The 15,179-nt window shown below is 53.3% G+C and overlaps 1 protein-coding gene across 1 annotated transcript; it reads right to left on the minus strand.

The window, feature by feature from the left end:
- Positions 1 to 687: 687 nt before the first annotated feature.
- TLE6 (TLE family member 6, subcortical maternal complex member) lies at positions 688 to 10,515 on the minus strand. Its single transcript, XM_033133651.1, has 16 exons — positions 10,462 to 10,515; positions 9,819 to 9,911; positions 9,308 to 9,381; positions 8,884 to 8,929; positions 7,803 to 7,844; positions 4,233 to 4,578; positions 4,094 to 4,116; positions 3,774 to 3,834; positions 3,578 to 3,642; positions 3,442 to 3,479; positions 2,632 to 2,881; positions 2,287 to 2,537; positions 1,849 to 1,990; positions 1,336 to 1,486; positions 1,032 to 1,108; positions 688 to 873 (listed from the first exon to the last, which is right to left on the minus strand). The coding sequence occupies exons 2-16, from the start codon at positions 9,885 to 9,887 to the stop codon at positions 769 to 771; spliced, it is 1,740 nt and encodes a 579-aa protein (XP_032989542.1). The 5' UTR covers positions 9,888 to 9,911; positions 10,462 to 10,515; the 3' UTR covers positions 688 to 768.
- Between the last annotated feature and the right edge of the window lie 4,664 nt (positions 10,516 to 15,179).

The following is a 15,179-nucleotide window of genomic DNA, read 5'->3' on the forward strand; positions in this document are numbered from 1 at the left end:
ACAGAGAAAGCCCATGGAATTGGGAGCCAAAGTGGGATAGTGACAGGAGGGTGACATAACCATGTCTGGTTTCTGGAAGCTTCCAAGGGTTGCCATGAAGACCAAGGGTTAGAAGGGCTGGGGGGCCCCAAGCAGAGATGCTGCTGGGACCTTTTGGAGGGAGATGGGACCAGCATCTTGTTTCCAGCAGTCAGGACCCCTGCTGGAAACAAGCCACACCCAGGTAAAGTTTCTGAAAGCACCTTATGGAGAAATAATTCTGGGGTTAAGGAAGCAACCCATTGATACCACCTGGGTCACTTCTTATCCCTGGAGGAAAGGTGAGCAAATGGTAATCTCAGAGTCCTACTGAGGGTGGACCTGTCAAGGCCTAAACAAACGGTGTTTTGGGAAGGACCGAAAACCCCATCCCTGGAATCGTGCAGGAAGTGGCTGGAAAACCTCTCTCCATGAGATGTGGAGATTTTAGCTCAGGATGGAAGGTGAAAGTGCCCCACAGCTATTCCCTCTCCCAACAGTTGGGGTCAGTGGCTTTGGTCAGATTCTCAGAACACAGACTTAAAAGGCTCAGAGACTCAAGCTGGACAAAGTCCTTACCAATCTCCATGAGACAGCCAGGGCACGATGGAGAACCAGATCAACTTTTTTTTTCCCGGTTGCTTTATTACATGTGACAAAGATCCCCTCCACCACGCCCCTCCACAACCAGCCCCCTTCTTTGGGGGAAAAAGAGGAGGAGCCTGAGTTGGGATGACAGTGGTACGCCCCTCAGTACGTGATCTGGTACACTGAGGCATGGTCCCTGGACCCTGTGACGACCAGCCGGTTGTTAGAGGACACATCACAGCACATGACTGAAGAGGTCTCGGGTACCTGGGAGGGTTGGGCAGCACAGCAAGGGGGGGCTCACTTGCCCTTCCCCCTAAATCTGCCTGTCAGTTCAACTATGGTCCCTGTGGGGCCTCGGCACCGGGAGCCCTGGCCTCAGCAGCCCCCCACACTGCCTGCCCCACCCCCACGCACCCTGGTACCTGAAACACCATGGACCCAGTGGGCATGCTGTAGATGCTGACCAGGTTGTCCATGCCAACGCTCACCCACCACTGGCCTGGAAGGAGGCAGAGGGCTACAGTCCTGGGGATCTGGGAAGCGGGGAGTCCCCACCTCCCTCATGCCCTGCGGGCAGCATCACTGTGGTTCCTGCTCATGAAGAGTGTGGGAGGGGGCTCAGGAAGGGTCAAAAGGGTTGGGCCCAGTTGCCCTGAGGGGGGAGCCCTGTGGGAGGCTGAGGGCCACAGGGGACTCCCCCACCTGGTTATCCTGCTGCCCACTCACCGAAGGGGGAGAACTTGAGACCGAGGATGGGGCTGTCCTTACAGCCCACCATGTGCTTCTGGCCCCCACGGGTGGGCTGCAGCCACTGCTGGCCACTGGCTGTGCCCACCAGGACCCAGTCCTCCCGAGGGCTGGGGGATAGGCTTATTATCTGGGGGGTAGGTGGCAGGAAGGAACTTGGTCAAGGCCTGGCCTGGGAGGTGGGCAGGAGCAAAGGAATCCACCCTGGGAGCTGACCACCTGCCCATTTCCTGGTTGCGAGGCCCCAACAAGCAACTTTACATCTCTGGACCTCAATTTGCTTGTCTATAGAATGGGTTGGTCTTCTACTTTGTGGGATCACAGACTAAATGATAGACTATGAAAGCATCCAACGCTACTCCTCCCAGCAACACCAAGACATGGGGTGCCAATACCGCCCCCCCCCCACCCTAACCCTCAATGTCCACCTCCTTATCTAGCCCGAAGCCCAGCCACTACCTGGCTAAGCAGGCCCCATCCAAGCCCCCACACCTGAGACTCAAATTGGTATTCCTGAGGCTCCCCAGCATTCCTCAGGTCCCAGCACCGCAGGCAGGCATCCAGACCCCCCATCCAGATGTTCTGGCCTTTGACAGCAATGCTCTTGGCTCCATTTGTGGGTCCTGGCAGGTCCCTGGCCGGGACAGGCATCAGGAGAGGGTTGGGGCCAAGACTCTGAGCTTTGAGTCCCAGGACCACCACCCACCCAACCACACCTAGTTGACAGATAGGGAAGCTGAGGTAAACAAAAAGTACCAAGATGGGGCTTTGAGGAAACAGCCCAGCCAACATTTGAATCTGGGTCTTCAACTCCCTCAAATCTGAGTTCAAGCAGGCAAGAGGCTTTAACCCTGAGACTGCTGAACGCCAGCTCAGGGCACGAGGTTGGAAGGAACTCTCAGGGTCCCCCCGCCCATTCCAGGGCCACACCTGACCACACGCTGGTTCCGCAGGTCCCAGATCCTGATGGTGCCATCAGTGAAGCTGGCGAAGGCCAGCTTGTCCTCCAGCTTGGCAGCCAGGGCCTGGCAGGTGAGAGCTGCACAGGGTAGCTCATCTCGCACATAGAGGGAGGGCGCCATCAGGTCCCACACACTCACCCCCGCCAGGTTGTGGCCTCCCGTCAGCAGGGTGGTGCTGTCTGAGGACACCAGGCAGGTGCGCAGGTAGGCCCCGTGGGTCTGGGGTGGGTAGAGGTGGAGGTAAGCTTCCTCCCCTGCAGATAGCTCTTCCAGCTCGCACAAGTCCTGCCCCTGGAGGCAGTTCCAGCCTCACCTGTACACGCAGGTGGCTCACAGGGAGCCTGTCCTCCACCACCTGGCCGACCAGACACCACACCTTGACACCACCCCTGCCACAGGTGAATGCATGCCGCATGAAGCTGCTGACTGCGATGGACAGCACGGGCTCCCCATGTTTCAGTGTCCGCTTCTTCTCCATTCTGTACGGGGTGGCCAACTTCCTGGAATGCCAGGGCAGGAAATCCGGCCTCCAGGCATCTTTGAAGTCCTCAGGGTCCCAGCATCTTAGGAGGGACACTTGGGGGTCACCAGCCTGCCTGTGAGCCCCTCGCCAAGAGAGGGCATCCATCAAGCCCTAGAGGGGCTTTGTTCTTTTTCAGATGTGTGGGTTTCCCCATTACACTATCCTTCCTCTAATCTCCTATCCACACCCCTCCAAGTATTTTCCCTCTTCCATAACCGCTCCCCCCAGCCCGGCTTCTACCTAGAAAACTCATGCTCATCCTTCAAGGTCCTAACCATTAGGCCCCTTCCTCCAAGCTGTCTCTCACCTGGGCTCCCCCAGCCTCAAACCATAAGGTTGGGACTACCTACATCCAGCTCTGACCCAGCGCCCCTCCCTCCCCATTCCACGTGAGTTCTTTCCCCCAATTCCTTGAGCCTGGGGTGGGAGGGGCAGTGATGCTGGTGTGAAGATGACTGCCTACCCCCATCCCTACTCAGACCCCTCACTCCACTTACGAGGACAGCACCGTGATGGCGGTGGGGGACACACCTGCACCTCTGGTTCCCTCTACCTCCTGGGGACAGCGGTAGAGAGAGGAGGGGCAGTGCCTACACTTACATGGGCTTCAGAAAGTGACAGTCTCTCCTAGCAGGCACCTGTGGGTGGACCAACATCACAGCTAAGACGTTTTGGCTCCCTCTGCCCCAGCCCCCGCAGACTTTCGGGGTGGGGTGCCAACTCAGACTGGTCTCACCTGGGCCACACGGGAAAGCATCCCCCCTGCTGCCATGCCTGGCCTTGTGCTCCCTTCTTGGGAACCTGCTGGGGAGCTGTGGGGGGGTTCCAGAGGGCTGAGGACTGGGCAGAGATAAGAATAGGTAAGCAGCAGAATGCCCTCCCCACCCCCACCCTCGCTCCCGAGCAGGCCACCCCCCACCCACTGAGATTACCCAAAGCATCTTTAGTACACGGTTCCACTCCAGAGGAGTGTGGTCCTGGCTCCTGGCTTTCCTGCCCATGAGAAATAGGGCAATCTGGTCACACCAGAGAACCTGCTTAGGGTCTGTCTTAGAACGAGAAAACCTTAGGGAGACCCAGGCAGTGAGGACAGGACTCGGGAAACTGCCCCTAGTCCCGTCTTCCCATCCCGGCGGAGTTGTAGACAGTCTTGGGGAACAGTCCTGAGTCCTTGGAGGGCATGCAAGAGCTGGAGGTGGTGGACCAGTCCCATGGGAACTTGCCAGGATAACCCCCCCGCCCACTTACTTACCAGGCTTGGCACCTGTTCTGTCACTGCCAACAGGAGGGGAAGAAAGTGACAGAGACAGCAGAAAGACAGGTTCAACCTGTGCTGTCCTCCATGTGCTCTGGTCCCAGGCCACCCCCTTCCCACCCTCAGGAAGACTCACGCCTGTGACCTGGCTGGTCCACCTCACGGCAGGTCCCAGCAAAAATCTGCCAGAGTTGCTCAGTCAGAACATCCTGCCAAAACAGGGGCTCCGAGTCCCAGGACGGCTGCGGGTCCAGCTGGTGGACTGGGGTGTCGTCCACTCTAGAGGGCTGCTGGAGCCAGTCGGACGACCTCATGGCCATGACGTCTGCAAAGTCCAGCCCCTGGAAACTGGAGGGCTGCGGGGGCTTGACCTCTGGGTGCTGGGAAGCCTTGGGGCTGGCTGGCCCCCCGGAGTTCTGGTCAGCCTGTTCACCAAGCGGGGGTTGGCTGCAGGTCTCCATGATCCGTAGGAAGTTTTCTGCCTGGAGGAGGGAGCATCATCCCAGCTAAGACTTTGTTATCGGACAGCCCTGGGCACAAACCCCCTCCTACAAGCAGCTTTCCCCGTGTGTAAAATGGTGATATACCACCCACCTTGAATGTTTGGGGTGGTTCGCGATACCCAGAGGCCAGCCTTGGCAGAGGGTGATAAAATCTAATCCTAGAGGCCAGTGGCCATTATAATATGGTAGAAAGTGGAGATCTGGGTGTGTCTCCCAGCTGCTTTTCTCGGGATGTTTGAAAACTAAAACCCGAACACCACACTTTTGCTTAAAATGGCTCCAGAAAGCAAAACAATATGTACATACGTCCCTTTGTGTGGGGCCGATATTTGAATCTTCTTAAACATTGGCAAGACACCAAAAAACTGATGGGTACCTCTTGGAGAGAAGGACCCACAGCAGGACAGTTAGGAGAGCCAGTGGGAGGGTCACTTACATTATTTTATATTTAAAACCGAGCGACATTCCAAATTTAAGTTCCAAGTTTCTACGGACACAGAAGAGACTGAATGATCTATCTCCAATTTTCCTTTTCTACCCACCCACAGGCTACCCGTCTGTTCTTTCAGGGTGCGCTCCTCCCTACCACAAAGCCTGCTCCTTTCCTCTGTGGCACTGACCCGACGTGGGCACTGAGTGCGTTTTTAACCTCTCCTTCTACATGACTGTGCCGCCTCGCACAGTAACCCCCGGCCACCAATGGCTATTTAAACATAAAGTTAAGTACAATTAAAAATGACATTCTTCCAGTTCCAGCAGCCACATTTCAAGTGCTCAATAGCCCCATGGGGCCAGCAGCTGCCAAAGCGGACGGCACAGGCACCGAGAACCAAGGGCAGTGGTTCCTAGAACATGCCAGGCGTCCAGCTGAGGATACAGCCAACAAGGCTGGAACCTCCTGGCCAGCGTTCCCCAGAATTCGCAGTGGGAAGATCCACCTTCTTGGCACGGTAAGGACTCAGTGGGAATGGGCAGTAAGTGCCGCTACATATAGTCCAGTGCCAGGCGACACAGTGACAGGGAATTGCTCTAGAGATGCCTAATGGGGTAACGGCTAGTTTCACGTGCCTATCGAGCACCAGAAATGTGGCTGGTAACACTTGCTTAATGTCAACTTAAATAGCCGCATGTGTCCCATGGCTACTGTTTAGGATAGCATGGACTTGGTCTTTGGCTCTCGAGGCAGACGCACACTTCCCTCCATGGTAGATGCTTAGAAGCTCCCCAGAGTTGTCTGGCCCAGAGCAAACTCCAAAATCCTGGGAAAATGTTCTGATTCACAAAGAAAGATAATTGATAAAGAAATGCAGCATAAATGCCACGGGTCATCAGTTCTGTTTAACAGGCACTACTGGCATTCCCATTTTGCAGATGAGAACATGGAGGCCCAGAGAAGCAGTCAATTTGCAAAAGTCAGAGGAAACATGGGGCCAGGCAGTGTTTACCTGTTTACCTGCCTCCAGGCCCAGCCTGGTCCCTCTCCTGCCTGTTGGGCAAACAGGATGGTGGTGGGCGGGGCTGGGATGTGGGGACCCCCTCTGAGCCCTCAGCCTCTGGGCTGCTGCCTCCCGGGACAGTCAGTGATGGATTCCCCAGCTGGGCCTCCCAGCAGTGCTAGGCCCAGGGGAGCCTTCCCCAATTCGCCCTGGCTCGTTAATGTGCAATTTACTGGCACTTTAATGCACTCAGCATGAAAAGTGCTGCTCCCTCCTGCCTGCTCGCTGGCCCTCCCTGGGGAGAGCTGTGTGTAGGCAGGCGGCAGGAGCAGGGGGGCTGCCTGCTGCTGTGGGTTGGGATTTTAAATGCACAGCAAGGAGGCTGGGAAAACAAGGAGGGGGAGGTGGTCTGTGTGGGACCACATGGCTCCAAGGCTGCTAGGGAGCATCTCCTGGGTGGGGGTTGGGGACCCCTCCTGGGTGGAGCCCATCTTGGGGCCTCATTCCCCACATTGTGACACTCAGCAAGAGCTGTCAGATTCCTCCCCAAAGCACGACCAAAGTCTGATCATCTCTCACCACTGAACTGCTCTAAGTGACCAGCATCCCACACCTGGACGGTCCTCAGTGGTCCCCAGGCTTCTGCTGACCCCCTATAGCCCGTCCTCCCTGTAGCAGCCAGGGCGCCTGTGAGCACAGGAGTCAGGGCCCGTCCCTCGTCCCTCCTCTACCCACAGTCCTCCCTTGGCCCACAAGGCCCTGCACGACCAGCTCCCTCCCTCACGCTCACTCTGCTCCAGCTCACTTTGCTCACACACCAGGCATGGTCCCGCCTCAGGGTCTTTGCATATGCTGTTTTCCAGACACCCTCATGGCTCCCCTACCTCCCCTCCTTTAGTTCTCTGCTCAAATGTCACCTTTTTAGTGAGTCTTTCCTGACCACCCTGAATTACAACTCACTCCCATCCTGGTCCCCCCACATCCCCTTGGGGCTGCTCTATTCCACCCCCACCTCGCCTGGCCTTCACCATCTGACACTTCTGTTTACCAAGCTCCTCTCATCCCAAAGGCAGGGGTTTGTGTTCTCCTTTGCTATTTCCCTGGCGCCTACAACAGCACTTGGCAAGGTGATGGATAAATATCTGTTGAATGAATAACTGTTCTGGTTGCTTCCTGCCCCCCCTACAGCTCTGTCTCTCCCTGTTCCCTGAGCTGCCCACCCCAGCCCCTGCTAGATCGCAGACATGGCCCTGGCCCTCTGCCAGTCACATCTGGCACAGGCAGCAAGGCCTGCCAGCTCCCAGGAGAAAGGGGCCAGGTGGCAGGAGGACAGGCAGGGGTGGAAGTCGTGCTTCAGCTTGGGCAAGGCGCCCTGTGCAGGGAGCCAGGGCCCCCGGTGCAGACCTGCCCCCGGCTCATGTGAGCCGGGCCCTTGAGAACTCTCAGACACATGGAAGATGGCAATCCGGGTGTGCTTGGCACACAGAACAAGCCCGTCAAAGCTGAAGCCACTGACCTACAAAGAAGCGTCATCTGAGCCACGCAGGGACCCGAGGAGAAGGCCGGAAGACGCACTCCCAAGATGTGGGGACATGCTGATATCCTGGGGGATTACAGGTCCTATCTCTCCTCTGCCCACAGCCCTTCAGGGTTCCCATCTCCATGGGGTCCTCCCGAAGCCCACAGGGCTCTCCTGCCCTGCCCTCCTCCTCCTCTACCCTGCCTTTCGAGGGGCAGCTATACCTGAGTTCCCGGTCACTCACTCACCTGTCTGTGATGTTCCTGCAGACCCTGTCGGACCTTCTGGAGCTGTGAAGTAACAACAGGGGCCACAGGGGGTGGTGTCAATGGAAGTGGGCGGGGGTCGGTAATTTGAATGCTGCGCATGCTTCTCCCCAGCTGTGTGACATTGGGCAAGTCACTCTATTTCACTGGTCCCTACTCTCATTAATGGGATACCACTTCATACACTCAGAGTGGGTGCTAATTAGGAAGGCCCCTGGATTCCATTCTCGATGTGAATTGAAGGTCAAGGACCTCCCCAGAGACCCCTCCCCCTTGCTCACTCAGCTCCCACTTGGGCCTCCTCATTGTCCCTCCAACACACCAGCCCCAGGTCCTTTGTACATACCCTGCCCTCTGCCTGAACACCTTTCCCAGTTCTCTCTAGGGGTACCAGGAGCCCCTTCTCTTCTGCAAACATCACTTCCTCTGAGACCTTCCTGACTACCCTAGCTCAAAATCTTTACTCATTTTTCATTTCATCACTTTCTATTTTCTTTATAATGCTTACAGTTTGTGAATCTTGTTTCTCAATTTATGTCTCTCTCCTCCCCTTAGAACTGCTCAGTCCAATGAGGTAGCCACTAGTCAAGTGTGACTATGCAAATTTAAATCAATTAAAAAACAAATGCTCTATATCAACAATGTCTCATTGGACATTGTTGATATAGAACACTGGGAAAAGTTCTAGAAGATATCAGCACATCAGAACATACGTCCCTCAAGGGCAGGGACTCTAGTCATGCTCTGTGAGCTGAAGAAGCACCTCCTTTAAATATGGAATTTCTAGTTTTCACAGCAAGGTTATTATAAAAAACCTGGGAGAATTTGAGATCTTGCTCCTGGGCATATGTCGTCAGTTTGGCTCAAATAAACTCATAAAAATTCTCAAAAAAAAAAAAAAGAAAAAAGAAAAACTCACATGAAGCTGAGGCTCAATGGGTTAACTCACTTGCCCAAAGTTAGCAAAACAGAGAAGAGGGTGTCCCTGAAATCCTGTTCCTGGGGCCTAACAGAACCACCTTTCTAGGATGTTCTGGGAGGGGCTGCCTGGTTTGTGGCTCACCAAGTAGTAAATGCTCTCCATCTGTGCCGGCAACTGAGGGGGGAACCTGTGGGGGAAGAAAGACGGCTGGAAGGGGAGGAATGCCCTCCTTCCCCAGAATGACCCTCACCCCCTGGTAGGGTGGGAATGAAGGTCCCCTTCAAAGGAGCCACATTTAAGACAGCCTCAAGATGAATATGATTTTAATGCAGCATTAAAAAAAATATAATTGAATGCAAGCAAATGCACGCTGAACAACAAAAAATCAAACATTTAAATATAAAGCCAGGGTCGGTATTACTGGTTTGGTTTTCCTTCTGTTTCAGGTTCCCCCTATTATTAGTCCTGTCATTTGGGTCAGGGGCTTTTGAGCCAGCGAGAGACCTGAAATCTTTCCCTCAGTGGAACTTAGGGTCACAGCAGGTCCCCTGTGAATCATCCTCACCTGGGGAACTGCTTCTTGAGCTGCTCCAGCATGCCCTGAGAGTTCAAGGTTGGAAGGCTGGCCCCAGGATGAGCCTAGAAAAAGGTTCAAGGAGGGTGAGGTAGGACTCCTAAAACCTGAAGGTAATTTGCCTTCTCTCTTGCTACTTAAGTACCCACAGAGTATCTTCTATTTTGCATCTTGCCTTAAAAATATAAACTATTCCCTCTCTGGTCCTTTACGCACCCCCCCCCAGCCTAAACTGTTAAAAATGGTCATATCTGGGAAGTAACGTCTGGAGGAGGGGGGAGTTTGCTTGTAATATATTAACAGATGATGTAGTCATGTTTTACACCTGAGTGTTAAGTAAGTTTACTTTAAAAAAGCAAGTGCCTTGGCACCAATCAGTAGGTATGTTGGGTTAGCCTAGCCAGCCCCTCCCAAGGCCTTCCATCAGAAGCAGGAGAATTAGATATGAGCCCAGCCCCCAGTCTTCCCCCCGCCCCGCCCCAGGGGTTCATGCCCTCCTCACCAAAGTTCCTGGGGGCCTCACCATCCTTGGAGGTTGCCCCTGGGAGCTGGGATGGCCCCAATAGCTCATCTTCAGGTAGTAATCACAAGGTCTCTAAAAGCAACAAGGAGATGGCAGGTCCTGAGGGAAGAAGGCTAGGCAGTGGCAGGGACAAAGCAGCCCCATCCCACCCCTGGGCCTTCTACACCAGACAACATGGTCTCCCCTCCAGGACCCAAACCTGGATCCCAAACCCCGACTGACCTCCAGCATCCCACTGCTTTCCCTACAGCCTATATTCATTCATCAAACACTCTGGTGCCTGCGGCGGTGCTGATTAATAGTGGGGACCCCCAGGGCGAACAGTCAGGGCTGGGGGAGTCCAGAGAAGAATGCCAAAGCTCAACCTTAGTTTTGAGACCAATTTTCTAAAGCATGGGAGAACATCATTGGAAAAGGGTTTTGAAGGATGAGTAAGAGTTGTTGGCCAGGTGCATTAGGAGGAATTTCTCAGGCAGAAGAAAAAGAGACCTCTTCATTACCACAATCACAATCGCGCGACCAAACTATATTCTTTGCTTGGCTTCTGCCCCTCAACGTCCCTCCAGCCTCCTCCACCGCCCGGGGACCCTGGGGTCCTCCAGCTGACCTGGGGCCTACACACCTTCCGTAGAATAGAGGTCCAGAAGAAGCAAGGAGGTAGCTGCGCGGGTGAGCCAAGTTCAGGCAGAAAGAAGAGCCTCCCCTCACCTGGGGGCCATTTGACCTGTCGGGCCCCGCCCCGGCCCGCCCTGGTCCCGCCCCGGCCCGCCCCGGCCCCTCCTCACCGCCACCTGCACCGCAAAGTCAATCAATGAACAGGCAGCAGCTGCACGTGGGCTCAAGCTTTGGGGACGGCAGACAGCGGCACTGGCCAATCGTGAAGCCGCTTGCCCACGTGGGCGGTGGCCACTGTCTCTGATTGGCTGACTCGCCCCAGCCGCCGGCCGGGCTGTCAATCAGAGCACAGGGAGCTGCTGCTTAACCCTTGCGGTCCCTCAGCCGGGAAGGGCAGCTTGCAGGGCCGCAGGCAGTTTCGGGTGCTGGCGGGGTCGAGGATATTTACCTGGGCTTGGGGCTTGGGGTCACAGGGTGCAACCTGGGGAGGGGCCGAGCGGCGTATAGTTGCATTGTTTGAAGAGAAGCCTGGTAATTTTTCTCCATGCTCGGGAGTGGTTTATGGCGTGGAGTGGGAGGGTGGGGGGCTGGGACTTGGGTGGAGATCTCTAGCACTCTCATTCTGATCCTTAGATATGGGCTAATAACATTTTATGATGTTAAATAACGTTCAATGAAATGAAGCTTCAAGCCCCCTTTCTGGGGAAAACTTAACGTCTCCCTTTTAGCCAGTGCTGCCCGTGAGCCAAGCCCCAGGCTACACATTTTATCAAGGTGAATTTTCCTAACTCCCCTCCAAGCCTAGGGAGAGAGGATGTTAGAACCTAAAGCTTCTAGGTACTGAAAAGGCCTTGAGGCTGGTACATTTTTTCCAAGTTCAGGCAAATTTAGTATGGGGTGGTGGGTATTTCAGGCCTGGGATGATGTCCGAGATAAGTGGGTGGGGGATTGTGGGGGGCTGTTGAGGGATTCAAGAGTTTCGTGTTTGCCCAGTTTGAAATGCCTACTCAAGATGTGAAGTGGTCAATCTGGAGTTTTGGAGTGAGAGGCCAAGTTTCTGGCTACCCCAGGACCTTTGCACTAGCTATTCTCTCCACCAGGGATATTCTCCCACCTGACACTCACTAGCTTACTCCCTCACCTTCAGCTCTGGCTCAGAGGGACCTCCATGTTCCCTTTGTTATTTCATTTTCCTCCAAATGTACTTTGGATTGGAGCTGATCTTGTTTTAATCTCAGTGGCTCAAAATTCATATAATGCTGATGGGATTCTAATACATTCTCACTGCTGGCCATAGGCTCCTGGGCCGGTGTCTGGCTTGGGATCCACACGAACCAGAGCCGTCTCCATTTCCCCTGATCTGTGCTTTGTCACTGGGGGGTAACTGAGGGTTCGGATCTTGGGATGTGTAGCCCCCAGCGGTTCTGATGTAAACACGTAACTTGTATTTTGTGGCTGGTCTGTGGAGGAGAAAGTGAGGGCTGCTGTATATGAACCATAAAAAGAGGGTTTTCACCCATGATCCTTCAACCGGCCCTTAATTGAAATGTATTTTATTTATGATCCGGCCTGCTAATTGCCTCCCTCTGTGCACTTGGCTCTCCTCTCTGTGGTTGTAGACTTTCATCTGGGCGCACCAGTTCATCCAAGGTTGGCTTGTCTCGTCTGGTTTCTGCTAGATACTTGTGGCTCTTTATAACAAATTAAAATTAAATAAAATTTAAAACTCAGTTCTTCAGGCCCTCTGGCCAATTGTCAGTTGCTCAGTGGCCACATGTGGCTGGGGACCGTCTGCACTGGACAGCACAGATCTAGAATGTTCCCATCATCACAGAAAGTTCCACAGGACGGCGCAGATCTGAGGTTCTTCAAAAAGAAAAATTCTAGGTCCATGTAGAAATCAGAAGCATTTTATGGCAGCCATCCCATTCTCACTTTTTGAAAACCCCGCATGGGGGGATTGGGTAATATTTGGTACTTTTGCTGGTATGTGCTCCCCGCTGCTTCTTTCTTTTTCTGTCCCCTGCCTGCTCCAGCCTGGCCAGCAAGGATGCAACCTCCTTGAGCCGTTGGAAAGGGGATGGATGACACAGCAGATAGGAAAGGAGGAAGCACAGATTTCCTTCTTGGCTTCTGAGCAGTGCTTTACTTGGTGGAAATCCAAGGTCTGGATGAAAGTTAGAGAAAAAAGAGGTTTACATTTCCAAAGCTTTGGAATTCCCTGGGCCTGCCCTGGAGACCTCAGGCCACTTCCCCAGGGGCCCCAGGGTCACCTGGGTTGGTTGTGGGCCAAGCAGAGAACTCAAGAGAAAGCCCAGGGTGGAGAGGGGGCTGTGGAGTGACCACAGGGAGGTGATAGTAGGGAGGTGGTGACAGGCTTCAACTGTCCCCTTTTCTCCCCCATCCCCAGAACTTCCCAGTGGCCCACAAGAGCAAGAGACAATAGCCAAGCGTTAGAAATTAGGGAGGAGCTGCAGAAAGTCTGTAGGTACAAGGCAGGCCCTGGTGTCTGGCGGAGGAATGAATGGCAAAGAGCAGCAGGACAAGGACCTGAAATTGCTGGCCTGGCTGGGAGATACTCAAAGGTGGGATGCCCCCCAACTGGCCCCACTTTTGAACGCCATATGACAGCCCTTGAACCTAGACCTGGCCCCAGGAAAAGTGAATTTATCGAATTACCTGGCATTGATTGAGGTTTGCTCTCTGCCACCTGGTGGAAAGAGGCTTGCATTTCTTTCCCCTGGGCCACTGTAACAAATGACCACAAACTGGGCGGCTTAAAACAACAGAAATCTATTCTCTCACGTCTGGAGGCCAGAAGTCCAAAATCAAGGTGTTGGCAGGGCCAACTCCCTCCAAAAGCTCCAGGGGAGGGTACTTCCTGCCTCTCCCAGCTTCTGGTGGTGGCTGGCAGTCCGTGGCCCTCTGTGGCTTGTAGACACATCATTTTCATTGCTGCGTCTGTCTGTCTTCACGTGGCCTTCTCCCCTGTGTGTCTCTGCATCCGAATTTCACTCTTATAAGGACAGCAGTCATTGGATTAGGGTCATACTTTAGTATGACCTCATCTTAACTAATTACATCTGCAATAACCCTGTTTCCAAATGAGGTCACGTTTGCAGGTGGCGTGGTGGGGAGAGGGGGAGGGAGTGGAGGGCAGGTGGGTTAGGATTTGAAGGAATCTTTCTGAAGGACACAATTCTACTCTCCAAGAGGCTCAAAAGGGAAATTAAGTACTACAGTGGCCCACTCAATTGTCCACGAATCCTGATATCTCCATTTTATAGAGAAGAAAACGGAAGCCCAGAGAGGTCAACGCACTTGCCCAAATTCACAGTTACTAAATGTCTAAACTAGTATTTGAACCCAGGTCATCTTGTTTTAGGATGTAGCCTTATAACCCTTATAACATAACTCCCAGACCCAAACTAGGTTTCTTCCACTGAAGTGCCCACATAGTGGCATTAGTTGGGCCACTCCCTGGACTCAAGCTTGGAGGAAGGCATATCCATTCCAGAGGTGGATTTTGGCTCTCGCTTCTGAAGAAATCCAGACATATTAGCTAGTGTCACAGAACAAATTGCCCCCAAACTTGGTGGCTTGAAACAGTAAGCCTTTATCATCTCACAGTTTCTGGTGGGCAGGAATCTGGGGGTGGCTTGGGTGGTTCAACTTTGGTTCACTGATGAACACTGATCCACGTTAAAGCCTTTCTTTCTCCTCTCTTCACAGTGAACACCTTCTGCCACCAGAACGCAATTGAAAAATCTCTTCTCCGCGAGGCTCCATCACTTTCTGTTATGTGCCCCTAACCCTCCTCACCGCCCTGTGATACTTTTTGTTTTATTTAATTCTTCCTTGTCTGGCGTGTGTGTGTTGCCAGAAGGATGACTGCAGGGACACATGTCCATGCACGTGGATTTGTGTGTGTGCTTATTTTCCTAGGATGCCTGTGTCTCAGTTGGGGGTCCAGTGTGCCTTCGCACTCTCCAGGGGGTCCTGTATGTTTTTGACACTCTCCCCATTTGGGCGTGGGCAGGATGGGGGTACTGAGGTTGTTTTTTGATGGTCAAGCTATGGCTGTTTTGGGCTGTTGAAAGCTTCCCAGCAAATTTGCAGTGGACCAATTGTTATTCTAATGGCGTCAGTGAATAAGGCAGTGGATTTATCCCAGTGAGACAGCCCTGCCCTCAGTATGGAGAGGCAGCAGAATCCTTTCTTGAGGGTCCAGTTCATTCCTTCCAGGAGGTGGGAGGCAGGGGAGAAAGTCCACAAATCTGACATAATCCGGTAGGCTGGTTCTGACTTGAACTCATGGTCTCTGGCACCCTCTTCTGGTGAAACTTTTAATTACAGCTTCATTGAAGTATATTTTGCATAACAATGAAGTCATCCATTTTAAGCATAGTGCTCGATGATTTTTAGTACACTTGTCCAATTGTACAACCATCACCACAACCCGATTTTAGAACATTTCCATCGCCTCAGAAATGTCCCTCTTGTCCGTTTTGAATCAATCCTTTCCTCCCATTCCTCGCTTTCTGCCTCTGTAGATGTGCCTTTTCTAGAAATGTCATATAAAGACTCACAAAATATGTGGTCTTTTATGCCTGGCTCCTTTCACTAAGCATAATTTTTTGAGGTTCATTTAGGTTTTTGTGTGTGTCAGTACTTCGTTCATTTTTACCCCCCATTGGTATTCCATCGCACGGATGAACCGCATTT

This window comes from Rhinolophus ferrumequinum, chromosome 18 (genome assembly GCF_004115265.2).
Source record: "Rhinolophus ferrumequinum isolate MPI-CBG mRhiFer1 chromosome 18, mRhiFer1_v1.p, whole genome shotgun sequence".
Lineage (NCBI taxonomy): Eukaryota > Metazoa > Chordata > Mammalia > Chiroptera > Rhinolophidae > Rhinolophus > Rhinolophus ferrumequinum.